Source organism: Neomonachus schauinslandi, chromosome 8 (genome assembly GCF_002201575.2).
Source record: "Neomonachus schauinslandi chromosome 8, ASM220157v2, whole genome shotgun sequence".
In the NCBI taxonomy this organism is placed as follows: Eukaryota; Metazoa; Chordata; class Mammalia; order Carnivora; family Phocidae; genus Neomonachus; species Neomonachus schauinslandi.
Window position 1 is genome coordinate 126,610,372 of NC_058410.1, and position 26,801 is coordinate 126,637,172.

General features: G+C 44.0%; 1 protein-coding gene across 3 annotated transcripts in view; it reads left to right on the top strand.

Moving 5' to 3' along the window:
* Window positions 1-727: 727 nt before the first annotated feature.
* Window positions 728-26,801, top strand: part of LOC110586592 (desmoplakin) — a 45,666-nt gene continuing 19,592 nt past the window's right edge. Inside the window, exons 1-11 of one of the 3 annotated variants that reach the window (XM_021696816.2) lie at window positions 728-1,196; window positions 13,700-13,802; window positions 15,794-15,942; window positions 16,641-16,815; window positions 21,436-21,564; window positions 22,410-22,460; window positions 23,891-24,052; window positions 24,762-24,866; window positions 25,733-25,828; window positions 26,111-26,236; window positions 26,575-26,727. In XM_021696816.2, coding sequence (XP_021552491.1) covers window positions 994-1,196; window positions 13,700-13,802; window positions 15,794-15,942; window positions 16,641-16,815; window positions 21,436-21,564; window positions 22,410-22,460; window positions 23,891-24,052; window positions 24,762-24,866; window positions 25,733-25,828; window positions 26,111-26,236; window positions 26,575-26,727 — 1,452 coding nt within the window. In that variant the 5' untranslated portion in view covers window positions 728-993. The remainder of the gene's footprint in view (window positions 1,197-13,699; window positions 13,803-15,793; window positions 15,943-16,640; window positions 16,816-21,435; window positions 21,565-22,409; window positions 22,461-23,890; window positions 24,053-24,761; window positions 24,867-25,732; window positions 25,829-26,110; window positions 26,237-26,574; window positions 26,728-26,801) is intronic. The other 2 variants (XM_044917383.1, XM_021696817.2) reach the window with 2 other exon arrangements.

Here is a 26,801-nt window from a genome sequence, read left to right on the forward strand (position 1 = left end):
AAAATGACGACCAGCTGACAAAATAAAATAAATTACAATGTATATTTTCCTTTTACTTCATGGAAAAGTGGTTAGTGTGTTCCTTTTAATCCTCACACCAAAGAAATTAATTATTCATGGCGAAGACTTCCCCAGAAAGTGGTGGTTCGTTTTACACGTCGGAAATCGGACTTCTGAGACAACTTTTCTGGATTCCTGGAGTAAAAGAAAATTCAAACAAAGCTCCCTAAACGAAACCTCACTATCTAAGCTTGCTCTTCTCAATTATGTTTCTGTTCAAAGCTTGGCTGGCACCGTTTCCAGGGATTAGCAAAAGTAAATGTTTAATAAGTAACCGCCCAAGCGAATGGGCCTCATTTTTCGGCCTATTTCCGCCCGGGGGACCGAGGAAATCCTGAAAAGCAGGGGCCGCAGCCGAAGCCTCCACTCGGTCGCCGCGCCCGGGGCGCTCGGGTCTCGCGGGTCTCGCGGACCCCGCCCCTGCCGGCGTCCCCCGGGCCTCGGAGGCTCAGGGCGGAGCCGCGGGCCGGCGGGCGCAGGTGGGGAGGGGCGGCCCGAGCGCGTCAGTGACACCCGCGGGGCGGGGGGGGGAGGTGCGGCGGCTGCACCCCGCCCTGGGAAGAAACCGGCCAGGTGGGGTCTGGGCGCCGGGTGCCAGCGGGGAGGAGACTCGCGCCCCCACCGACCAACACCAACACCCAGCCGCGAGCCAGCTCCTCTGCGCCCTCGCCGCTCTCCGAGCCACAGCTCTTCCTGCCGCTCCTGCTCCCCGCCCGTCGTGGTCCCCGCGCCAGACCTCCGCCCGCCGCGCCGCGCCGCGCTCGCAGCGGCTGGGACGGCCCTCCTGGTGGCCAGGAGCGTCCCCGCCACCCATCTGCGCGCCCGCTCCGGTTCCCGGTTTGGGGCCTTTCCTTTGAACCCCTCCGCCTTCTCCGAGCCGGCCCGCCCTCGCTTATGCCTCGGCGCTGAGCGGCTCTCTGAGTGCCCGCCGACATGAGCTGCAACGGAGGCTCCCACCCGCGGCTCAACACGCTGGGCCGCATGACCCGCGCCGAGTCCGGTCCCGACCTGCGCTACGAGGTGACCTGCGGCGGCGGCGGCGGCGGCGGCGGCGGCGGCGGCGGCGGCGGCACCACCAGCAGGATGTACTACTCCCGGCGCTGCACGGTCACCGACCAGAACTCGGACGGCTACTGGTGGGTACCGGCCGGCGGGCAGGCACGGGGCGCTCGCGGCCGTGGGCGTCTCCCCGAACCCCAGCACACTGGGAAAGGGAGGGACCGAGCCCTCCTCTGACCTGCGAGAAAAGCCAGGTCCTGAAGGAGGAAAGTGGTTTTGCTGGAGTTCATGGAAGCATTTCCTGCTGGCGCTGGGGTAGGAGCCCGGTGTCCTCCCGCCCCGTGCGCTGCTCACACCGGGATGGGTGTGTGTGTGCGAGCCGGGAGAGGAGCGGTTCTTTCCCTGCGAACGGGTGCTCTGTCCCGCCCTCCTCCCTTCCCGCGAGCGGGGTCAGGAGGCTGGCCAGCGAGGGGCGCAGGAGGACGCGGCGGGCGAGCGGGCCGCGGGGGTCTCTGCCTCCAGGACTGCCCCCTGCGCGGCCGGGCCCGGCTGCCATCCCCTTTGTCCCCGCCGGCAGGTGGGAGGTCGGGCGGGGCTGCGACAACAAAACCCTACCTAACCGGGTGCCTGGGTGGCTCAGTCGTTAAGCGTCTGCCTTCGGCTCAGGTCATGATCCCAGGGTCCTGGGATCGAGCCCCACATCGGGCTCCCTGCTCGGCGGGAGGCCTGCTTCTCCCTCCCCCACTCCCCCTGCTTGTGTTCCTGCTCTCGCTCTCTCTCTCTGTCAAATAAATAAATAAAATCTTAAAAAACAAACAAAAAAAAGCAAACAAAAAAACCCCAACCTAACCAACTGTAACCAAAAGTAGAACAACAGTAAAGGAGCGGGGACTCCGGCCTGTCCTGTAGCCAGGGTTCGGATTCGGGGCTCCTCCACCTCTCATGGCTTATCCCAAATGCCTGGTCACCCCGAGACCACCCCCCTCGGCACAGGCTGCGCGTGGGGCGGCGGGCGGTCGGGTCCCGAGAAGGCCCCGCCTCGGTCTTCCCTGCTACCCAAACTGAGCTTCCGGGCAGGGGCAGCCGGCCGGCCCCAGGTCCGAGCTCCGCCGGGACGCGCCTGTCCCCCTTGCTCCGCTGCGCCGCAGCCCCCGCGGGCGAGCGTACCTGGGGCCCTGAGCCTGCGCCCTTGGTTTCCTCATTTTAAAAAAGCCCCGGAGGAAGGACCTCAGTGTATTATTGGTAGCGGAGTGAGGGCGCGGGGTCTACGAGTGGGAGCGGGGGACATGTGGCGGGGAGGGCGCCGCTTCTCATCCGCGCCAGCCCGCGACGCTGGGGGCCTGCCCGGGCAAGGGCCCCCCCGGGATGTGGGCAAGGTCTGCTCCGCAGAATCGTCGCGGAAACTGATCGCGGGGGTCATTTGGGAGGATGGGGGAAGATAATGAGGCTGCATGTACTCGGTCCCCAGAGCGGGACGCGGGGATGCCCACGAGAGCCGTGAGAATTTTGCGGTCCGCGCCATCCCCGCCCCCCTGCAAGCCCTTCCCAAGGAGGGCTTTTGGGAAACTGGCCTGCGTTCCAGAAAATTACTTACCCTGCCTTGTGGCCTTAGGCTGGGGAGGAGCAACCTGAATACACTCCAGGAGTTTTTTGTTTTACCAGCAGTTTTGAAGGCAGGGACTACTCGAGTTGGGACCTGTTTTCTGCTTCGATTTACTTATGTATTTATTTCCCCCCTCCCCCCCGCCCCCGAGCATCTTGACAATTGAGTTCCTCTTTTTGAGTTAGCGAAGAATTGTCTCAATCTTGGAGCTCTTGTTTTCTGAACATAATGCACCCCGGGGATTTCCAGGAGAAATGTGGCCAAGTACCAGGAAAAATGGGGAGAAAGTTTTGCCAGTTATCACTTTGGTTTTTAAGTTTGTTCTAAAACTTGGCCAACCGATTAAATCTGACACTTTACTTTTCCCTCCCAGTCTTCCTGTATTTGGGAAGCACGTTCTTTTAATCCACACATTTATAGTCAAGTCAGAATTTTGCAAGGATTCTTGAGCAGCAATTTTTTTTTTCCTGGCATTTTATGAACCAAGTATTTCATTTTGATTTTGTATTTTTTTAATAAAAATATGATTCTGTTCATCTAGAGCCTTTTTTTTTAATTGATAGTAAACATTACTGTTAATGGAATATTTCACTCCCTCGGCCTCCTATAGAGGTAAATTTGTACTGAATTAATATATCGGCTAATGAACTGCGTAAAGATCCATGGTTTATAAGGATTCTTCACGGATACACTAAATTTCGAGGAGGCTCAATGTTTTCCCGTCGTATTATTTCTTGTGTTCTGTTTTTCCAACCTAAAAGCTGCTTATAAATATGTCAAGTTTTACGTCTCTTTGGGAAGGAAAAACAGACTGAAGTTTTGAATTACGTAATTTGGGGACGGGTGTTTCTTTCTGCGCTTTGATGTCGATCCGCTGGGGCAGCGGGGCGTCTTGCTTGAGGGCTGGAGTCAGCATGGGGCCCTTCTTTCTGGATCCAGTAATGGGGATTCTCCCAGCACGCCTGGCCAGCCAGTGGTGTGGCTGACCCTTCTGGAATTAGAGAATTAGCACACACACAAAAATTGCCCGCAACTGCTGACTTGTGCATTTTAGAAATAACGATGACTGACTGAAGAGACATGGGGCTTGCCCGCACACCTTTTTTTCTGGTGTTTTTAAATGGTTTTGAGCGGAGGGATTTGTTGTCCCAGAGCATGTACTTCGTAGGAGGATGCCGTCTCTGACCCGACTGCCTTCTGCCAAATGAAGGAGGATTAAGAATTTAATAAGTGCTTTTCTGCCCCCAAGTTTTTCCAGATAAAGGGTTTTGTTTCTTTTTAAGGCACGAAAACTGGCATGAAAACTATTGGTTGAATTTAAGCTTGTTTATTTAAAAAACTGCCACTTTATTGTCTGAGTGATTTTTTTTAAATAATCGGGATTTTAAATAAGCGGTGTTTGTATTTAATCTTTCCCTAAATAAACCAATTTGAGTGTGTAAAAAGCTCAAATCTTATTTTTTTTAAGATGAATTTAAAACATCTTCCTGTGTCTGTGCTTTATATTAATAACACTTGTCAGTTGTTAAGACAGCATTTTATCTCATTTGCAGTTCTCCCTCCTTCCCTGCCCACCCATCTTTTGTGTTTTCTTCATTATGGTCTGAATGGAATCACAACTACTTTCATTTCTTTTGCTTTACTTAGTATTTCAAAGTTTGGTAAAAGTTAAGTGCTTGATGATGTAAGAGGTATATTTTTGAAAATTTAAACTGTGAATTTTGCTTGTATAGGATGTTATATTAATATGGCTTTCAATTTAGGCAGAACTACCACAGCCTTGTTCCTGTGGTTAAAAGAAATGACAGGGCGCCTGGGTGGCTCAGTTGGTTGGGCGACTGCCTTCGGCTCAGGTCGTGGTCCTGGAATCCCGGGATCGAGTCCCGCGTGGGGCTCCCTGCTCGGCGGGGAGTCTGCTTCTCCCTCTGACCCTCCTCCCTCTCGTGCTCTCTGTCTCTCATTGTCTTTCTCGCAAATAAATAAAATCTTAAAAAAAAAAAAATTAAAAAAAAAAGAATAAAAGAAATGACAGATCTGTAGTGAAATTTGGTGGCCAAGTGACGAAGTCCCACAGTTGGATCTTTCGCTGATCAAAGTGTGGATATTGTTGGAGGATTAAAAGCCAAATATAGTCAGTAAGCTGCAGAAATATGTGGTTATAAAGTTAATGCTTACTTTTCTCTAGAACTTGTGATTTCAAAGCCAAAATACATGTGATCTCTATTTGATATTAAAGTTCGTTTTAAACCATCTTTTAAAAAGAAGCCTCTTTCTTAGCAAGAGATACATGGGTCCATTTGCATTGAATTCTAGAGCTGGGGAGAGTGCAAAAGTGTACAGAAGCCTCATTCTTCCATTTTGGAGATGAGTAGAGTAAGAGTGCCCCTAAATCCCCGCGTCCACTCATGGCTAAGTTGGCACGAGAACCCACGGCTGCTCACCTCTGTCCTCCTGTCAGCCTGTGCCCTTAGGCTATGTACTTTTGTAGTAGACTGGCCATTCCTGTACTTAAACAATGAAAGTACCTCAATTCTATTCATTCATTCATTCATTCATTCATTCAGCAAATGAGGCACATGTGCTGTGTGTTAGGCATCAAGGAGAGTCAAAGGTGAAAATACAAAGACTTCTTGAAAGGAACATAGCTCTTTAAAGTAAAATAAGCACCATGATACAAAAGGATAACAGACAGGAGGGTATCAATGACTCCAAGGCTTCTTAAATATAACATCTGTGGTGGAGGCACTAGTGAGATTTTCTAATGAAAGTGGTGCTGAATTAGACTTGGGAGTGTTTCGGTTGGTCAAGATGGGTGGGCAGAGAGCATTCCAGGGGGAGAGAAGAGCATGAGAGAAGTCTGGGAGGCGAAAAACCGGGAGCACATTCAAGGCCTGTAGAGTGGTCTCCTGTCTGAGTGGGAAGCGGTAAGACGTCAGGAGGAAGGGCAGGTTGGGGCCAGAGCCTGGGACGCCTTGACTCCGTGGTGGGCAATGTGGATAGGCAGAGGGGAGCCACTGCCGATTTCACTGCAGCAAGGAATAGTGTCCTGCATCGCAGGAGCAGGGACTGTCCCTGCGGCAGCTGCGTGCAGGGTGCGGAGGGAGTTGGCTTAAGGATGCCATCAGGTATGAAGGAGAGAGCTGATGGGTCTGACCGAGGGTGGTGGCCTGGCCGAGGGACAGGTGAGTGGTTGTGGTGAGGTGGAATGGCAGCTGGCCCTGAGAGCTGGAGGAGAGAGGCCAGGGAGAGTCTGGGAAAACAGGCTTGGAGCCAGGTGACTCACGGCAGGGATCTTCTAAATATTTTTCTGGGAAGTGATTGCAAAGTAAGATTCAGTGTAGCTTAATCTAGGGCAGATAACACTTACATGGTTATTAACTTTGAGTAAGTTCCCTCTTTTATAAAAATATCAGATCAGTGGTTAATAATAGTTACCATTACCTGGCAAACACCTGTGATGTGCCAAGTATCTTATGAACGTTATCTCAAGCTTCCCATTTTACAGATAGTAAAACTGAGGTTAAAGTAGTGACTTTATGACTTGGTCTAGGTCACACAGCTAGTTAGTGGTTGAGCTACATTTGAATCCAAAATACAACAGTGGATCAAGAAAAGATCAAACCCTGGCTATTAGAATTCATCTTTTGTCCTTGTAAACTCTTCTATCTAAAACTCTTTTAATCTCTTGCATTCCTGTGAAATATTTATTTCATAACCATTGTATTCTTTTGTTATTAATCCAGTAGGGTTTCCATCTCCTTAGGAAAGAACACAGTATGATGCTGCATTCAGCCAACTCATGTTGGTCAGATCTACAAAACACCTTTCAAGAGCAGTTAATTTTTTCTCTAAATATGGGCATAATTTCATTGTTGTTCAGGCGACTGAAATGTCTGGGGAAAGAGACAAAACCTGCTGATGCCCCTGATGCCTCAGAGCTGACTGCCTAGGGTGGAGCAAAGGCGGGCTTGGGTGTGACTCGGGGAGTCTAACTCAACCCTCAGCCAACCAGTCTTTCCAGATGAGGAGGTTCTAGAAGGACTGCTTCAGTCTGGAGGCCATGGTGCTTAGGGCATTGCCCCACCCTTCGCTTTGCTCTTTCTCTGTCCTGCACTGAGTGGGAAATGGTAGGTGTGGTTCTGATATTGAAGGCACCCCCCCTCCCCCCACAGACCCTAAGACTCAGCGAGCCTCTCCTTTGAGGCAACATCCTGGAAAATGTTACTGTAGCCCAACCATTTACATCTTATCACCAACACCTGGGACTGGACGGTTCCAGGACCTGCAAGGACCTCACGAATGTGAAATCTACATTTCATGAAAATGTTGATGCTTTAGCAAATAAGTTTAAGTTCTTTCTTGGAATTACATTTAAAAAATTTTATTTATTTGTTTTTTAAAGTTTATTTATTTAGTAATCTCTATACCCAACGTGGGGCTCGAACTTAACAACCCCTAGATCAAGTTGCACGCTCTTCCAACTGAGCCATCCAGGTGCCCCTGAAATGAAATTTTTTGACATGCAAACATAACATCCCTTGCTTCATGTGGCACCCGAAAAAAAGTTAAAAAGGAGCTGGCTTCTTGATGAATAACCAGATAACCTATAAATGATTTTTTTTTTTTTTAGGTTTCAGAATGAATGGGAGGTTTCCCATAGGGGAATAATTCAAAATAGAAATTCCTTATTGCGGCATTAAGTTTGTAAGGACCAAATATTCATGTATCATCCCCACTTACTGAAGGAAAATAGGGCATCTTTTTCTGAATCTTCTTGTCCCTTTAATAAGTTTTGTGCTGTTAAAATGTGTCACTCTCTTTGAATCGTCTCAAACTTTTATTTTCAGGCCTTTAATAATTTTGGGAACCTCTCAAATGCCTCACATTTAGTACCTAATCCATGTCTTCTTTTTCATCTTTTTTTTTTTTTTTTTTTTTTTTGCGCTTCTCACCCTATCCCAATTTGATGCAAAAAATCCTTGGGCAAAGTTCAAAATTATGCACTGAGACAAAAACACAAAATGAAAAATAAAACTGAAATCTGAGAATCCTATCCTACCAGCAGCAGCCGTGAGGATTGGGTTTGTGCGGGGTTTTGCCGACCTTCCCAGCTCCTCTGAGGCATCATGTCAACCGTAGGAGGTAGGTGTGTTCCTACATGTTACAGATGCAGAAACTCCAAGCACAGTGAGTCTGCATTTGCTCAAAATCACAGGCTGTATGAGTAGAAGTGGCTGAGCAGGGAACGGACTCTTAGTCTACCCGACCTCAAAGTGTTCATGAAGTTAATGGTGTGTCATCCGTTTGCCCCACAATGCTCCAGTCCACCGAAAACAGTGTGAAAATAAAAAAATGGAAAGGAAGTAGAGCTTTTATTAGAGACTGCTTCCAGAGCTCCTGGTTAAGGACAAAATGAAGGCTCAGAGGAGTCCCCCTTTCTAAAATTTATAGAAAAAAACCTTTTTTGCACATTGTTGGGGTGGGAATGGGGGTTAGGGGACAGGACAGGTACACTACCTGACTTGGCTTTGGAAATCAGGGGAATGAGATGGTGGTCATAGTCTCAGATCAGTCTTTTATTTGCTTTTGTTTTTCTTCTCCTTTACTAAACCAAACAAACATGCATTCATTAAGTACCTTCTGTGTGCAAAACTGGGTTGTTAGGTGCATGTAGGAGTCACAGGTGACTAAGATGTAGGACTTTGCTCTCCAGGACTGGGGTAGACAGGTGTGTAGGTAACTAGTGCAGAATAAGGGCAGAGGTGGGAACGCAAGAGCTCGGGAGGAGGTAGCATTTGGTCTGTGACTTCCAAAGGATGGATACATGACATTTCGACTGATGTGTAATGTGTAGTGTGTTTGGTGTGTCTTGGAGGTATAATGTCGTCCTTTAATAAGAAAGTAAAAAGATCACTTCTTCCCCTTTTAAGATCCTTTAAAGAAACTCAAAATAGTATACGTTAAAATGCTTTGAAAATTATAAAGAGCTAAGCAAATAGGCTTTAAGATCAATATTAATTGATGCATCGTATAATTATAATTTCCAATCAATATTTATTGAGCCTTTCTAAGGCCATTATTCTATGAACCTGAATACATAAAAAGACATAAAATGTCATTTCTGGTACCCGTTCAGGACCCTAAGTTGATGGAATGAACAAAAGAAAAGCAAGAGATAAAGATGGTGGCAGAGAGAGAGAGAGAGAGAGGAAGGAAGAAAAGAAGGAATCCAATAGGAGAGAAAGTATACCCACAAAAAGAAATACAAAATTCGTTGGCACGGGCCATGTGTGTAATGAGCAGTATAGATTAAAAACAAAAAGTAAAAAAAAATTACCTTGTAATGTTGCATGCCTCTGTTCAAAATATTTGTCTTGTATTTTTTTCCTATAATATTCTTGGCAGTAAGTGTTAAACTAATGTCTTAAAACAGCTAATTTTGAAATCTTATTTTTTAAGAAGAGAATGTTATTTGTTAGTAGTAAAATAAAACATAGAAAGCTCTCTAATATTGTTCACATATTTGTGTGCTCTAAGCTTAAAATATAGATTAGAATCCAAACGCATTTTCCTTTTAGCTATTGTTGAACGGATCATTATGTAAACTGTTCGAACCATTACTTGTCTAAACAAGTTTTAGAATGAATTAAAAAAAAATGTTTGTACAGACAGGTCCTTTGTCGTATGAATCATTTGCCTTTGTAAGTTTGAAGATAAAAACCAGGATTTCAAAACAGTTAAAAACTTTGGAGGACAAATGTTATTTTTTTCAAGGACAGCTATTGATTTTAGTTTAGAAGTCAATATTTTTTTATTGATTTGAGCCAAGTGAGTTTTGTTTTCTTGCGGGCCTTTTTTTTTAACATGACATCTTTCATCTTCCTTGTCACTGAAATGGGATTTAAAACATGAACTTTGAGCTTGTTCGTTAAATTCCCACCATGGTTTAAAATCTCTGCACCCCAACATTTATATAAATATATAAAAGTACCAGTACTGAAAAGTTCTTTGAGGCCAGCGATTTTTAAAATCTTTCTAAGCTTGTTAAATAAGTACATTTATTTAAAAACTATTTCTTCACCTATGATAGAATCTTGCATTTTCCCATTCACTTATGAACTGAAGAGAAAACTTCACTGCCATGAGACAGAACAGACTTTTATATTATTCTCAGTAGGAGTGAGTTCGTTTGGTAGTTTTGTGAAACAGAGTTACGGAAGAGTGAGCTAAATAAATCTTAAGTATCATCTAGGCTAACACATGAGAAAACCCAGGTCTAGACATTTCTGATATTAAAAAAAAAAAGTTCTGGAATAGTTTTTTATTTAAAGATTTTATTTATTTATTTGAGAGAGAGAATGAGAGAGAGAGAGAGAGAGAGAGCACATGAGAGACGGGGAGGGTCAGAGGGAGAAGCAGACTCCCCGCCCCCAAGCAGGGAGCCTGATGTGGGGCTCGATCCGAGACTCCAGGATCATGACCTGAGCCGAAGGCAGTCGCTTAACCAACTGAGCCTCCCCAAGTTCTGGAATTGTTACGTGGTCAATAAAAAAAATATGATTTGACTTAGGAAGTTGTGAAAGGCGCACAACTGTAAAAAAACACACGTGTTCCCCGAAGCCAGCTCTCCTGGCTGGAGGATCCGGCACTGCACAAGGTCGAGTGCCTGACGCCGGACCGACTCCATGAGTCACGATCCTTTTGCCCGCACTGCCTCCTTGATTTAAGTACAGCCATTTCTACGTGGATCCTCCCTTGGGCCAAAGACACTCACACTGAACGTGAAAGTAGATTCTCTTTTCCCCAGTCACCAAACCTCAGCGAGTCCGAGTTTCCCTTCCTCTGTCTGGTTTTGACCGACCGACCGACCTATGAGAAAAAGTGTACACCCGGTTCCCTTTCTCACCTAGCTCTGTGTCCAGAGGTTGTTCTCAGCCACACCTCGGACCGAAATGAGATTCTTACAGATGAAAGATGGGATGCGTGGATCTTGCTTTAAGAGCCAGGCGAAGTCTTGAGAAGTTGTGTGTCAGATGGAATTTGGTTAAGTAGATCATATTTTCCTATAGACAAAGAGCAAGGCCAAAGATTCTTCATTACATTGTTCTAACACTTAGCTTTTCCTTTTTTGTTGACCCTTAAAAAAATTAGATTTTTGTGCATTTCTCTTTCCTGTATTGTTTTTAATCTATTCACTTAATTGCCAAGCAACACATACAGGGTTTTAGTGGATATCTAGGGCATGTGTGGTGAACATAGGCAGGTCCTTTAGTAAAGCATGAAGAAGTCTTTTTAGAATTATCAGCAACATATGAAGTTGCCTGGGTTTTTCTGTTTTGTTTTGTTTTAAGTTCAGATGTATGTAGTGGAGAGGAAGCAGTTAAGATGGCATCTAAATTTATAGAGATGTCAACCACTCTCTAGACGAATGTCTTCTAAAAGGAGGAGGGGACAAAAAAAATGTAGAAAGTCCACCAGTATTTTAAGCCAATATTTAACTTCCTCACCTCCCTTTTTGCTGGATACAGTTCATTTCTGTGTCATGTAACTAATAGTTGGTTTCCAAGAAGCTGGTGAGTTTTATAATTTGTTGTCAAATGAATTTAAAATTTAATGTCATAAACTCACTCTTAAAACGACTTGTATGTACACTGTGGTCCATTCATTCACAGCTGAGTTGGCCTCCCTGCTTTTTTTTTTTAAATACACTTTTATTTTGAAATAATTTCACTTTTACAGAAAAGTTGCAAAGCTACTAGAGAGTTTTCATAGACCCTTCACCCAGTTTCCCCTATCAGCTCTGTCTTACAGCTCAATTTGTGATACTTTTTATAACAGCATGAGTTACTAAGTCATTTAAGGGACCCTGACTTTCCATTGCACTAAGAGATAGCCCCTTCATTTATAAACTGAGGACTGGCTTTCTATGTGGGAACCACTCTCTGAACCAGACTGCTGAAAACAATCACTAAATGCTTCCGAACAAAGGTACTCTCATCCCCGTTCAAGAAAGAAAACAAAGATAATTACACAGGACCTTCCTAATTCCTTATCCATCCTAGGGTTCTAAATGAGCTTTTTGTATTTCCCAATTTTTTCCCTTTGTCTCTTGAATTTCTTTCCTGTGATTCTAAGGCAATTGGAATTTTGCACAAGTTGTGACAACTGATGGAGTCCTGTTTACATGTCAGTGATGTAATGTGCCAGATTTCCTGTGTAATTCTGCGTGGAAGGAAGAGAAGGCTGCATTCATGGGGGGTGAGGGGTGGGGCGTGCTGGTTTTGATAGGTGGGCCGTTCGGCAGCGTTCTGCCTGGGCCTGCCTGGAGGAGCCGTGTCATCATCTGGGAGCGGTTCCCAGGGAGAGCTTGGGTCCTCACCCACATACATCAGCTAGTGCCGGCTTGTTGAGGAGCCTTGCTTGCAGGGAGGGCCGGCAAAGAGGTGGCAGGGAAAGTCAGTGCCTCTCCAGTGTGAAAAGATGCAGCATCAGGCACCGTGGGAGAAATCTCTTGCAATTTTACCCCATCTGTGCATAGTATAGCCTGGGTTTTACAACTCCCCCGACCTTTTTTTTTTTTTTTAACAGTGAAACTCTTTCTTTACAGCACACACAGACACACCCACCCCCACATGCAGGTCCATACACCAGGGGAGAAAGTGCAGTACATCAAACAGGCATCAGACCATTCGTTTTATCTGCAGGTACAGGCCGGCCCTGGCTGAAGGGGCCTGGGTGGCTCTGGGGCCCTGTGAGGAACTCAGGCTTCTTGCAGCGCGTTCAGGAGGCCTTTTCCTGAACATTAAACAATAATTTAATATGCTTTAAATCTCTCTTAAACTAAGCTATAGGAGGCTGTGCCCTGGCATAATGTATCTTGGCGAATTAACAAGCAAGACTGTTTTTATTATACCTTGCTCTTTTTGCTTGTGTCTGGAGCACATTACATTCCTGCAGTCTCTTTCTTTAAGATATGGCACATCTACAACACCAGGTTTCTTTTAAGGTTTCTGCCATGCATCTACCAGAAAATGTTTTGGGGCGCCTGGGTGGCTCCGCTGGTTAAGCGTCTGCCTTCGGCTCAGGTCATGATCCCGGGGTCCTGGGATCGAGCCCCTCGTTGGGCTCCGCGCTCAGCAGGGAATCTGTTTCTCCCTCTCCCTCTGGCCCTCTCCCCAGCTCATTTGCTCTCTCACTCTGTCTCAAATAAATAAACAAAATCTTTTTTTAAAAAAGTGTTTCATTTGAGGTGTACATTTGGGTGACTATCATTGTAGAGAAAAATATTCCATAGGGTCACCTTGAAAGGAAAAGTGGCTTGTTTTTGCATTAAAGTGGTTTACATTTCCCATCACTTTCCTGCCACCGTATTTCTTTATCATTATTGTCTTACTGTGATTGCAGAAAATATTTTTGTAGAATAAGCTCATCTCATGCCTCTTACTGTTTTCCTCAGCCAGACTCGCCAGTGAAACTTTCATGCTCTGGGTCTGATCCCTTGAGGTCTGCCCTTGGAGGGGCTTGTGCAGATATTCCACATTGTCAGTTATTGTGGGATGAAGCAGGAAAGGTGATAGATAAGTGGCTAGAAATGTGTTTTTACAACTCAAGGGACTATTTCTGGGTTGGATCTTGGACCTGGAAAAAAAAAAAACAACTTTGCTAATTATTGGGCTATTTAGTAAAATTGGAAAATGTTCTCTTCATTAGCAAATCGTATTCAATCAGTTTTAAATGCCCTGATTTTGATAGTTGTACTGTGGTTATATAATTGAATGTCTTTATTCTTAGGACACATATGCTGAAATATTTTGGTGTAACAGTTTATGATGATTTTCAAATGGTTCAGACAAGCGTATGTATCCATAGATAAATACACAAACAGAGGCGGGAAGAGGGGTATAAAGGAATTTAGCAATGTTAGCATTTAGGGAATCTCGGTTTTTGTTGCATTTTTTGCAACTTTTCTGAAAGTTCGAAATGATTTCGAAATGGGGAAAAAATTCATGCCTGCTTTTTTTGTGTTTGTTTCATCAGTCAAACCGGTACCATGTCCAGGCATCAGAACCAGAACACCATCCAGGAACTTCTCCAGAACTGCGCAGACTGTCTGATGCGGGCAGAGCTGATCGTGCAGCCGGTGAGCTTGCTTGTCCTGCTCAAGCATGAGCCACATCTTGCTTTGTTCCCAGTTCGCTTCGACTTATCCCCCTGACCCGTGCTTCCTCACTCATGACCCTCCTTCGCATACTTAGGGTTTAGAGATTATCTTTTTCAAAACGAACTAGAGAGGGATGTGTATCTTCTTAACCTAGTTGTAATGTTGGTTTAACAATGGGAACCAGTGCTCACCCAGTTTTCCCCAGCAGATGTTTACACTACAGATGGCCACCCTTTTGGATTTGCAACAACCCCTCATTTATTATTATTTGTGTGATTATTGTAATGCTTTCTCTTCCTAGAAACGCAACCTGACCTGTGTATGTCACCATGTTGTGAGAATAATTCTATTTGAGAAACAAAAAAAGAAAGAAAGGAAGGAAGGAAAGAAAGAAAGAAAGGAAAGAAAGAAAGAAAGAAAAAGAGAAAGAAAGAAAGAAAGAAAACATGCAATTAAAAATTGAGGAAAATGGTAGCCTTTATGAAAGCCTCATGATATTTCTGTATATTAGCTTAGGTTCTCATTGAAACAGGCTTAGAAATCCTGGACCCTGCGATGTTGTATGTGTAAAGTTTTTATTTTAAAACACTGTAGCTAGCATTCGAATTTGCTATGGGTTTGCTAAAAACAGACTAGAGAATGGTGGGGCTGTAGACCCCTTCTCTCTCCCTCCCCTGATTTATTGTATCTCCCCATGAAAGGATTGAGTTCCAGTCTCCCTGATGTGGACATTCATGTAGGGGTTAGACCTGGAATCTGGCCCATCACAAAGTACCCCTGTTAAATATAAGGAGGGATTTTAACCAAGTGAATTTTAAGGGTTCTGTTTGGAGAATATCTTAATGTTCTAATTTCTCAATTTTAGAGATTTAGGTGCATTCTGGTTTATTTTACCCAGTTAAAAAAATAACCTTACTTTAGTCCATGTAAAAGGATATTTGGGGCTTAGCAAACTAGCTTGGTTCTAGTTCTGGTCGTTTCAAGTCTCTGATTTGCAGCGCACTCCTCATCACAGAGCCGTGATTCCCTTACCTAAAGGAAAACGGGAGGCTCCGGCGACTTAATATTGAACACCTGACCTGGACAGGATGTGTAGTGGCTATGGAAACATTTCACATGTGGTTCCAAAAATTTACATGGCATCATGTTCTCAGTGTATTTCTACTTATGTGCACTGAAGTGTAATAACGTCAGGGAAATGTAGCGTATTTGCTACCATTTCTGTTAAGAGAAAGCAGCAAATGTAAAATTCTAAGGGAAAGCTGAAGCTTTATGGTCCTGAAGCAGCAGGCTTCTTTGCATGTAAAAGAGGACGGTTTCCTTTTCTAAAACAATTTTTTAATTTTAAAATAATTATAGACTCACAAGAAGTTGTAAAAATAGCACAGAGCACTCTTGTGTGCCCATCACCCCATTTCCCCACAGGTGACATCTCATATAAGGGTCATGCATCATCAGAAGCAGGAAATCGATTGGCCCAAGACAATGAATTAGATAGCTTCCTTTTTAAGAACTGAAAAACTATGATCCTATAAGATGGAGGAAAAGCTCAGCTTGTGTGGATAAGACCTTATCCAGTATAATAGTACCATGTTCTTACCCCAGTGAAATTCCCATTGGCTGAACGTCCTGTGTAAATATGAAAGATAGCACTTAACACATTGAAGGAAGGGAAAGATCAGTGTTCCATAAACACGCTTTTAAAAGCCTAGTAAAAATTTAAAATACAAAACAAATTTTGCTTCATGAATCCTTCTATATTTACCTACCTGTCTCAAATCAATAAGGTAATTTTCCAGTTAGGAATTTTTTTTTTGCAGTCATGTGCAAAATGGAAAACTTAGACTATTTGTTAAGTTCACAGCAGAAGGTTTTGCTTCCATTAACACAAGTGAAGCTTTTCTCTCCAGCATGAACACAAGTGAAGCATTCTCTCCACGTGTTTCCTTCATGTGAATTCTTTCCTTCAGGAACTGAAATACGGAGATGGAATACAGCTGGCTCGGAGCAGAGAACTGGATGAGTGTTTTGCCCAGGCCAATGATCAGATGGAAATTACCGATAGCTTGATCAGAGAGATGCGACAGATGGGCCAGCCCTGTGATGCTTATCAGAAAAGGTATTGCTCCTACCACAGAGCACAGATGCAGGCGGGCCTCCCCACTTACGCTCCAACCCACGGCCCAGGTCTTCCCTCAAAGGGAGCACAGCTTCACTTGGTATTTTGTAGCTACTGTGTCCAAATTGACTAAGATCACTGCCTCCATCTCATGTGGAATCACAAAGCTGCCATGAAAAGAATTACATAGACCCACCCAAAGGAGCGGGCTTGTACTGAAGGGTTGAGTATATTACGAGATGTTCACCGGACCTCCATTTGGGAAGCAGCAATGGCCTTTGGCACAGCATTTGACTTTTAAGAGTCCACTACCAAGTCAAGCGCTGTTTCATGCATACAAAAATGAGACTTGTAGAGTTGGGAAAGCAGGTTAAAGTAGAGACGGGTAGTCATGGTACCTGGGGCCCAGGATATGAGGCTAATTCCCTGGGTGAAATCTGGGGGGAAAGCAGAAGGTGCTACCAGGTTAGGCAAAGCTGGCTACCTTTCCTGTGATGTTTCAGACTCTGAGCGTCATAATATTGAGGATTTTGTATGTGATTGAGAATTCAAATCGTGTGGTAAAGAATTCTTCAAATCAAACATTTGTGACCTCCATCCTGACAATACAGGAGACTCAGAAGGGGGGACATTTGCCCAGAACATGGGGTCATAGGCTGTTTTCTTGCAACAGTGTGATTGTGTTTCTTTCTTTTCAGACTGCTTCAGCTCCAGGAGCAAATGCGAGCCCTTTATAAAGCCATCAGCGTCCCTCGAGTCCGAAGGGCCAGCTCCAAGGGTGGTGGAGGGTACACCTGTCAGAGTGGCTCTGGGTGGGATGAATTCACCAAGCGCCTCACCAGCGAATGTCTGGGGTGGATGAGACAGCAGAGGGTAAGCAGCTTCCAGACAAAGTTGATCCTCGAATGTTCCAAGCCTGAGTGGGTCAGGGTCAGCCCCAGTGGTCTGGCCACAGAGTGGTCTGGGATCTCAGCTGGCAGCAGAAACTTGCTGTTTTCCGTATTTTCCTCATATATAATTTATTTTTATTTTTTTACTTTTTAGAGAGAGAGAGAGTGTGTGCGTGCTTGTGAGCGAGTGGGGGAGGGGCAGAGAGAGAGAGAATCCTAAGCAGTCTCCATGCCCAGTGTGGAGCCCAATGTAGGGCTTGATCTCACAACCCTGAGATCATGACCTGAGCCAAAATCAAGGGTCGGATGCCTAACCGACTGAGCCGCCCAGGCGCCCCGCCTCGTATATAATTTAAATCGAAGGCTTCTATTTTGAAATAAATAAAACTTCAGACAGTTGGTTTTTTTTTTTTTTTTTTTTTTTTCTTTCTTGTGGCTTAGGAAATGAGCCTCATTATTTTCTGGTCAAAACTTATCGCACAGGTATAACTTAATTAGTAGATTTTGAATATCTAGCTTTTACCGTTCACAACCTGAAAATATGTTGGAGTTTATGTGCTAAAAACTTCATTGTTCTACCTGAGTCGTAAGTGACCTCATCTATGTTACTGATAGGTACTTAAAAATGTCGTGGAGTCTCATTTAAAATGTTAAATCAGAGGAGCTGGAAACACAGTAAAACTGGATATTCTGGTTTGGGCTCATCAGTTGCTCACATTATATTTTTGAGATATCAGTTGTTCTTGTGCAATCATTACATCATGGGTGTGGGAGGGGAGCGAAATAATGGCCACCAAAGTAACTTTGCTTCCCAAAGTATACTGCAACTGCAGTTTCTACAAAGTGTTTTCCCCTGCTAATTATTGTTGTGTGGTTTTATGTGGTCATTACGCCCTTTGATGAACAGGTGGCATTAGAAATATGCCAGAATCATGTAGATGGGAATTGTATAATTAAAACCTCATGCTAGTGAACCACTCTTCTCTGGAGAAGGTGGATGCGTTCGACTGATAAATTGTACAGACATCGTTTGTGATGCCATGTGGTTGTGGTTGTAAGAAGTATTGGTCTTACTGCTTGTTGTTGGACCAGTTGAGCAGTGGTTCTAAAGTTTCTCAGCCACTTGAGATTTTTTGTATGTGTTCTTTCCTAAGTGGTGGTGAGGGTTTGTGGGTCTATACATTCATTCATTCAGTTAGTTAAGTTTTTCTTCCACTTAGCATAAAGACTATGCAATACTATCACAGAAGGTGGGGCTTATAGAGGAGAAAAGTCAGTAATAATCCCAGAAACCTAACTATAGTCCTATTTGCATGTTTTCAAATTCCCTTTTGATCTTTGAACACACATTTCTTGAGCTAAATTTTATATGTATTGGCACCATACCTGAAAGTGAGTGTTCAAAAACTGTGTTTCCTAGTCCTGAAAGTGAGTATTATTGAAGAAAACAAGACATGTACACCGACATGCCACATTTCTGTCCAGAGCAGTGTGGGGTTAATTGCTATTTGAGCTGTAATAAAATCCTGCTCAGATAGGGCTGGGGGAGGGGTAGTGCTCTGGGCCCTGGGGAATGGAGCCCTGAAAAGAAGGCTTGGCAGAGCTGATGGGGCTTGAACTACATTGTAAGTGATGTTAGGTGAGACAACCTTTGAACCAAATAATTTATGAAACATCAAATCCCTTAATTTCTCCTTTTTTTTTTTTAAAGATTTTATTTATTTATTCATGAGAGACAGAGAGAGAGAGAGAGGCAGAGGGAGAAGCAGGCTCCCAAGGAGCAGGGAGCCCGATGTGGGACTCGATCCCAGGACCCTGGGATCATGACCTGAGCCGAAGGCAGACACTTAACCATCTGAGCCACCCAGGCGCCCCCCTTAATTTCTCCTTAGTATGACAGTTACATAAAAGGACAGCTCATAATTGGTCATTTTCCGCATTCACGTTGGGTGTAGCTTTGTGAGACTCCTTTGTCGCGAAAGCTCAGCATTTTTTAAGTTTTGGAAAATGGCGTTATCTCGTGGGCTCAGTTTTGTGTCTTGGTGGGGGAGTATTTTTTAATAGGTGCAACTGATGAGCGAAGCACTTCAGATCAGCTGGCCCCCAGGGGTTCAAAGGAACTAAAAGTCGTTTTATCACTTACAGCCCATTTGCTCCGGGATTCTCTGGGGCCCTTTCCCTCTTATCCTTCTTCCCCCAAGCATAGCCCGCATTCTTTCTCACTCCCGAGGGGACTGAGCTGCGGGCCCAGCTAGCTGATAAGGGAGCAGCGTCCCTCGAGGCCCCATGACCAGTAGGCAGTCACACATCTCCTGTGCCAGGCTTTTGTTTTGTTTCCCTGATTTGTGCTTCTGTTGATGGACAGGTCAGATACTGCACAGGTTCCTGGCTGGTAATGAGGGGCGGGCACGGGAGCCTAGTCATCTCATTAACTTCCCAGTGTACTCACCTGTTTCTGCCTTAAAGCCCAAGTGAGCCGAGGGAGGGACAGGTCAAAGTCCTAGGTAACTTTTGACAGTCTGGCTGAAATGGCTCCCCTCTCTGAAGGCTCGCCAAGTGTATTAGGACATGGATGTGGCTTAGAACAATGTGTGTTATGTTCTTGCTGCAATACCAGACTGGAATGTTTGCCCTTGGCATGTCTAAGAGATGACACAGGTGATTTGGAAATTTACATGAGCTTGTGCAAAAGAAAGATGAGATGATAGGCTTGTGGAATAGAATGCTTGATTCTTATTATGTGGCGTTCTTAAATTTGAAGTGGGGGAGACTCAAATTAGAAAGGCAGTCAGATTTGACTTTTAAAGAGCTCACATAAATCTGCCATCTTTTTAATTTATTTTTATTTTTTATTTTTTATTTTATTATGTTGTGTTAGTCACCATACAGTACATCATTAGTTTTTTTTTTTTTTAAAGATTTTATTTATTTATTTGAGAGAGAGAGAATGAGAGAGAGAGAACACATGAGAGGGGATAGGGTCAGAGGACGAAGCAGACTCCCTGCCGAGCAGGGAGCCCGATGCGGGACTCGATCCCGGGACTCCAGGATCATGACCTGAGCCGAAAGCAGTCGCTTAACCAACTGAGCCACCCAGGCGCCCCAGTACATCATTAGTTTTTGATGTAGTGTTCCATGATTCATTGTTTGCGCATAACACCCAGTGCTCCATGCAATACATGCCCTCCTTAATACCCATCACCGGGCTCACCCATCCTCCCACCCCCCTCCCCTCTAAAACCCTCAGTTTGTTTCCTGGAGTCCATAGTCTCTCATGGTTCGTCTCCCCCCTCTGATTTCCCCCCCTTCATTTTTCCCTTCCTTCTCCTAATGTCCTCCATGTTATTCCTTATATATATTCCACAAATAAGTGAAACCATATGATAATTGACTTTCTCTGCTTGACTTATTCACTTAGCATAATCTCCTCCAGTTCCATCCATGTTGATGCAAAAGTTGGGTATTCATCCTTTCTGATGGCTGAGTAATATTCCATTATATATATGGACCACATCTTTATCCATTCATCTGTTGAAGGGCATCTTGGCTCCTTCCACAGTTCGGCTATTGTGGACATTGCTGCTATGAACATTGGGGTGCATATGGCCCTTCTTTTCACTACATCTGTGTCTTTGGGGTAAATACCCAATAGTGCAATTGCTGGGTCATAGGGTAACTCTATTTTTAACTTTTTGAGGAAACTCCACACTGTTTTCCAAAGTGGCTGTACCAGCTTGCATTCCTAACAACAGTGTAAGAGGGTTCCCCTTTCTCCACAACCTCTCAACATTTGTTATTTCTTGCCTTGTCAATTTTTGGCATTCTAACTGGTGTAAGGTGGTTTTGATTTGAATTTCCCTGATGGCTAATGATGATGAACATTTTTTCATGTGTCTGTTAGCCATTTGTATGTCTTCTTTGGAGAAATGTCTGTTCATCTCTTCTCCCCAATAAATCCGCCATCTTAATATTGCCAACATTAATTGAAATGAGCTTTGAGTATGCTCTATAGTAACTTCTCTTTGAAATGGGTTATAGGGAGTTGGGCATCCTGAAAGGTAATGGTAAATGCTGAGTTTAAAGAGTTGATAATTACAGGAATCAAAACAATTTAAAGGAATAAACAATGAAAAATAGGTTTAAGTTGGCTGTTTAGCTTGGGACATAGTACATGACTGAGCTTAATGAACTATTTCACAGTTTAAAATGACTGAATATAGAAACTTCTACCCGTAATTTCTAACGTGTCATACGTAGATATGCACACCTGTTATACACACACACACACCACTTCCACCCAGGTAGATTTTTTTTTTCTTCAGAGGACATGATCTAGCTTTCAAGCATCTCATTCCTGCATCACCTATCCTCAGTCATGGTGAGCTGGGGGTCAACAAGTTGTGGACCAGCCCCGTTTGCTGTTGAGAACTCCAAGCCTTTACAAAATTTTTTTGGTTTTGAAATTATTGAATATTGACATCTTCAGTCTCATCGGAATGGAAGCTATGTATGTCCCTTGGTGCTCTGACCCCCGATGCTCTGGGTAAGGTGAGTCAGATGCAAAGGATCGGACATGAAGGGCACACTCTCTTTCCCTCGGCAGGCGGAGATGGATCTGGTGGCCTGGGGCGTGGACCTGGCCTCCGTGGAGCAGCACATCAGCAGCCACAGAAGCATCCACAACACCATCGGGGACTATCGCTGGCAACTGGACAAAATCAAAGCCGACCTGGTACTTTGAGATGTTTCATTTTTAGAGTCTTGAAAAAGCATACCTAAGGATTGTGTAGTTCCTCAATCCTGGGCATTTTTTGTCTGTAAACATTAGCCTGAGATTTCTTCCCCAACGGACTGGAAACTTCTAAAAATTCCATTTCATAAATGGGGAAGTGGACTCAGATAGACCTAGTAGAGACTGTGTTAACTCTTAAGGAAGAGGTTAGCAAAAGGCGAAGGGCATACACAAGTGGATTTGTGTGTAGTTTGTAGATGAGTATTTTGGGGGATGATCGGGTTTTTTGTTTGTTTTTTTTCAGAAAGCAGAGCATCTCTTCAAATAGACAAAGCACAGCAATCGTAGAGATTTGTGTGCTTGGCGCATTCTTTTCTATCTGTCTCTTCCTGACACTTTTCCTTTGCTGAAAGGACTGGCTTGAAGCTGGGTCAAGAATTATAGCATGAAATAATCACCCGGTTTTAAGTGCCCGGTTCCCCCCAGATCTTCATGCTTCTAAATCCCTCACTTTTTTTTTCTTTACTTAGACCAGAGATACTCATCTTCACTTCTGCCTTTTTTTCTCCCCTTACTTTTGTTCACTTGAGTATCTGACCAAATTCCTCCCTCTTTTCTCTAAGATCTAAAAGATGGTACCACCAGGCCAGTGGAGAGGGTGGGGGTTGCCTTCAAATCCACTGGGAAAAGGTCCCTGTGGGTAAAAGTTTCTATAGAGCAAACACTTCTTTCTACTGAGTGATCTGAAGTCATTATCTGACAAAAAGGAGGTTTAGAAGGGTTGCTGTTTGTATACCAACCCACAAGGGGAATTAAATAATTACTCACTGTTTATCTTCTTCTAGCGTGAGAAATCTGCCATCTACCAGTTGGAGGAGGAGTATGAAAACCTGCTGGTAAGCTGACTTATTTCTGACATCTCTGTGTTCCATTCCATTAAAATGGAGCACGCCTGGGCGTGAGGCACCTAATGACCATGGGAGTACCTGGAAGTATATACTTAGGGCCTGTAGATGCGACTTTCATTTCTACTGCTGGGTTTCCTTTAGAAGTGAGTATTAGAAGATTTTTTTCTGAAGACAGTACCCAGCGCTGTTCTGTTTGTAAGTTGAGCGTCATATAGATAGCACCTATTTTAAATACTTGCAATTAAAGAGATAAGGCTTTTTCACTTGTGAATGGTAGCCTTTTTATGAAGTATTAGCAAAAATAAGACTTATTTTCCCCAGATAGAAGTTTCTTAGACCATCATCACCATTTTATGACAAAATGGAAATCAATTCACTGGTCTGGTAAGAAGAAGAGCTATTGCCATTTTTTTTGTCTATTTGTGTCACCCAATCTTCACCTTTTCAGTATTTCTTTGTTGGTAGTGATCCTATTTATTTATTTATTTATTTATTTATAGAGAGAGACAGAGAGAGAGAGAGAGAGTGAGCCTGAGTCAGGGGAAGATGGGGGAGGGGGAGAGAGAGAAGCCTCACGCAGACTCCCCGCTGAGCATAGAACCCGACGCAGGACTTGATCCCAGGACCCTGAGATCATGACCCTGGCTGAAATCAAGAGTCCGACGCTCAACTGACTCAGGCACCCAGGCACCCCGGCAATGATCCTTTTTAAATAATGTGGCTAGCTGTGACACAATTGTCCTGTTAGGTCTGGGTGTGACTAATGGTACCTTGAGTTTTGGGAGTGCGGAAGAAGGCAGGAAAAGCTTAATTTATCTTTTTAAGATTCTAATTTTCCCTTTGTAATCTAAAACTAATTATTGAACCCAAACATCAGTGTCTGAATCAAGACCCTCTTGAATTAGTTTATTCCATTGAATCTAAAAGTACTCCCTGTTCATTTTTAAGTTTGGATGGGTCTTTTTTTTACATACTAGGTGGTCAGTGAACATTTTATTGATTCATGTGATTTATTTATTTATTTAATTAATTAAAAAAAATTTTTTTTAAGAAGATAGCAGGAGGGGAAGAATGAAGGGGGGGAATCGGAGGGGGAGACGAACCATGAGAGTTGATGGACTGAAAAACAAACTGAGGGTTCTAGAGGGGAGGGGGGTGGGAGGATGGATTAGCCTGGTGATGGGTATTGAAGAGGGCACGTTCTGCATGGAGCACTGGGTGTTATGCACAAACAATGAATCATGGAACACTATATCAAAAACTAATGATGTAATGTATGGTGATTAACATAACAATAAAAAATTAAAAAAAATTTTTTTATGTAAAAGGGACCACACAGTCTTATCTCTGGAATCTGCAGAGAACACCATTAATGTGCATGCTGTAATCCTAATGCTGCTTTTGAACTTCCTGTGTAGAAAGCGTCCTTTGAGAGGATGGATCACCTACGACAGCTGCAGAACATCATCCAGGCCACGTCCCGAGAGATCATGTGGATCAATGACTGTGAGGAGGAGGAGCTGCTCTATGACTGGAGTGATCGGAACACCAACATCGCCCAGAAGCAGGAGGCCTTCTCTGTAAGCTCACCCCTCCTGGTTGTAGATGTGAGGCTCTTGCCTGGGAGGGCCCTGAGATGGGGATGAATGGCCTTGAAATAACTTAATCAACTCCTTTGTCATTCAGCCTCTGTTGAAATGGTCATGGAGAGCCATTCCTTTCTGGAAGCTTTTCCGGTGACTTTAGAGGGGCAATGCATTGCTTAACATCCTGGAAGTCAGCAGATAGAGTCAGAATTAGGCATTCAGATATCCCAGAGGGTGTGTAGCACAGTAAGATGGTGGATTAAAACTTATGTGTGGCTTTGGGCAAGACATGTCACCAGGGGGGCGCCTGGGTGGCTCAGTCATTAAGCGTCTGCCTTCGGCTCAGGTCATGTTCCCAGGGTCCTGGGATCGAGCTCCCTGCACTGCGGGAAGCCTGCTTCTCCCTCTCCCTCTCCCCCTGCTTGTGTTCCTTCTCTCGCTATCTCTCTCTGTCAAATAAATAAGTCTTTAAAAAAAAAAAAAGACATGTCACCAGTGTGGCCTCTGCCATGTACTAGATGACCTCAAACGTCCTTTTTGGTCTTAAAAATGCTATGATTCTTGAGGAAACCATAACACAATTCTTTGACATTGTTCATTTCCACAATGCAGTTTTGTGTTCTAAGTTCCCTTCAACATGGCGGAAGTGCTGGAAGGCTAATGATGACTTGCTCTGAAGTGTTTGCTTTTCTTTCATTTATAGATACGCATGAGCCAACTGGAAGTTAAGGAAAAAGAGCTCAATAAGCTTAAACAAGAAAGTGACCAACTTGTCCTCAATCAGCATCCGGCTTCAGACAAAATTGAGGTAAGCTTCATGAGATTTATATTTTCATTAGAGAAAAAAGGGAACTTTTTGTAAAGACTATACAGATGAATGATTCTTACCTGTCATAAAGCCATGACAAGTTTATTTTATATATTTTGGGATCAGCACCCTAGACTGGCAGTTGGCACGCTTTTCTGGAAAGGACCAAATAATAAACATTTTAGGTCTGCAGACCATTTGGTTTCTGTCAAAATTACTTAACTCTGCCATTATAGTGTGAAAGCAAACATAACAATATGTAAGTGAACAGGCATGGCTGTGTTCCAATAAAACTTTATTTATAAATGCAGGCAGTGGGCCAGATGTGGCCCTTGGGCTGTGGCTTGCTGACCTCTGCCCTAGGCTGCCATCTGTGGGCTGTGCTCAAGGCTGACATTAGCTGGTATGACATCAACTGGTATGGCCATATTGGTTGGAAGTATTTTCCTATCAGTTGGTGAGAGTCACTGCCTTAAGACCCTCAAGCCCTCTGCATGGGTTCCTCGGACTTGCCCGTCATCTTGGCAGCTGTATGGGGACAGGGTGCAGTGGAAGGACCCTGCTCCAGTGTCACATCTAGTGTCTACTCTAATTCTGATTGGTCGGTAGCGATGCCATTTGAGTATTTTGACAAATACTCCTAATGGTATCTATTTGCTAAAACTGGTTTTAAAGTTTAATTTCTACGGTACCATGAGTTCCCTGTTGGGAAATTCTGTTTTCACTTTTTAGAAAAACGTTTGCTTGATTTGGTAGTCAATAAAAAAATGTTTCATAGCTTTCAATCGGACTCACATATCTATCAAAGAACGGATGTCCTTGTATGCCTGAGTGGTGATGTGACAGCTGATGTTTTCTTGCTTCAGGCCTATATGGACACTCTTCAGACACAGTGGAGCTGGATTCTTCAGATCACCAAGTGCATTGACGTTCACCTCAAAGAAAATGCTGCCTACTTTCAGGTTTTTATGCTTAGTAGTAATTTAATTGTCGTTTAGGTCCTAATACCTTATTTTTTGGAATGTATTTTTTTAAAGCACCGAAAACAATCTTCAAAATATTTTACAAATACCATTTATTGGCTTTCAGTTTAGAGCAGCACAGACTGGTAACCTGGGCACCAGTCACTCAGATGTCTCTTGCTGTCCCATGAGTTAATATCGTTTCATTGACATGGAAATGCTAGATGTTGCTGTTTACTGACTGCCTTTTCATTAACACGCGATCATGCTCATCTTTAATAGTTTTTTGAAGAGGCCCAGTCAACCGAAGCCTACCTGAAGGGCCTTCAGGACTCCATCAGAAAGAAGTACCCCTGTGATAAGAACATGCCCCTGCAGCGCCTGCTGGAACAGATCAAAGAGCTGGAGGTATCATCACAAAGCAAAAACAGAGAGAATACTGATTACTTGGCGTGAAATTTCCCTTGGAAAAGCATACTTCAAATTCCATCTACGTAGGCTTTTCACACAATGATAGTCTTTCCCGCCCACTCAATTCACGGCTCTGTAGCTTCCGAAGTGGCTCATTATGAAAGGTCCTGAGAGTCCCTGCCCATAGAGGAATTTGTGGCTTTTTGGAGCTCAGACAATGATAGCAATTTCTTATTTGTCATGTCGTAGCAGCTATTTTGGTGTCACTTGCAGCTCTTCTCTGAAATTCACAGAGTATTTATGTGATGAAAACACGATCTTATTTGCAATTGCAGAAAGAACGAGAGAAAATCCTCGAATACAAGCGTCAGGTACAGAACTTGGTAAACAAGTCCAAGAAGATCGTGCAGCTGAAACCACGGAACCCAGACTATAGAAGCAACAAACCCATCATTCTCAGGGCTCTCTGTGACTACAAACAAGACCAGGTGTGCACTCGGTTATTCAGAATGAAGCCCAAGTTCTCCCTTTCTTTACACAGAGAGTTTTGTCAATAGAGGGA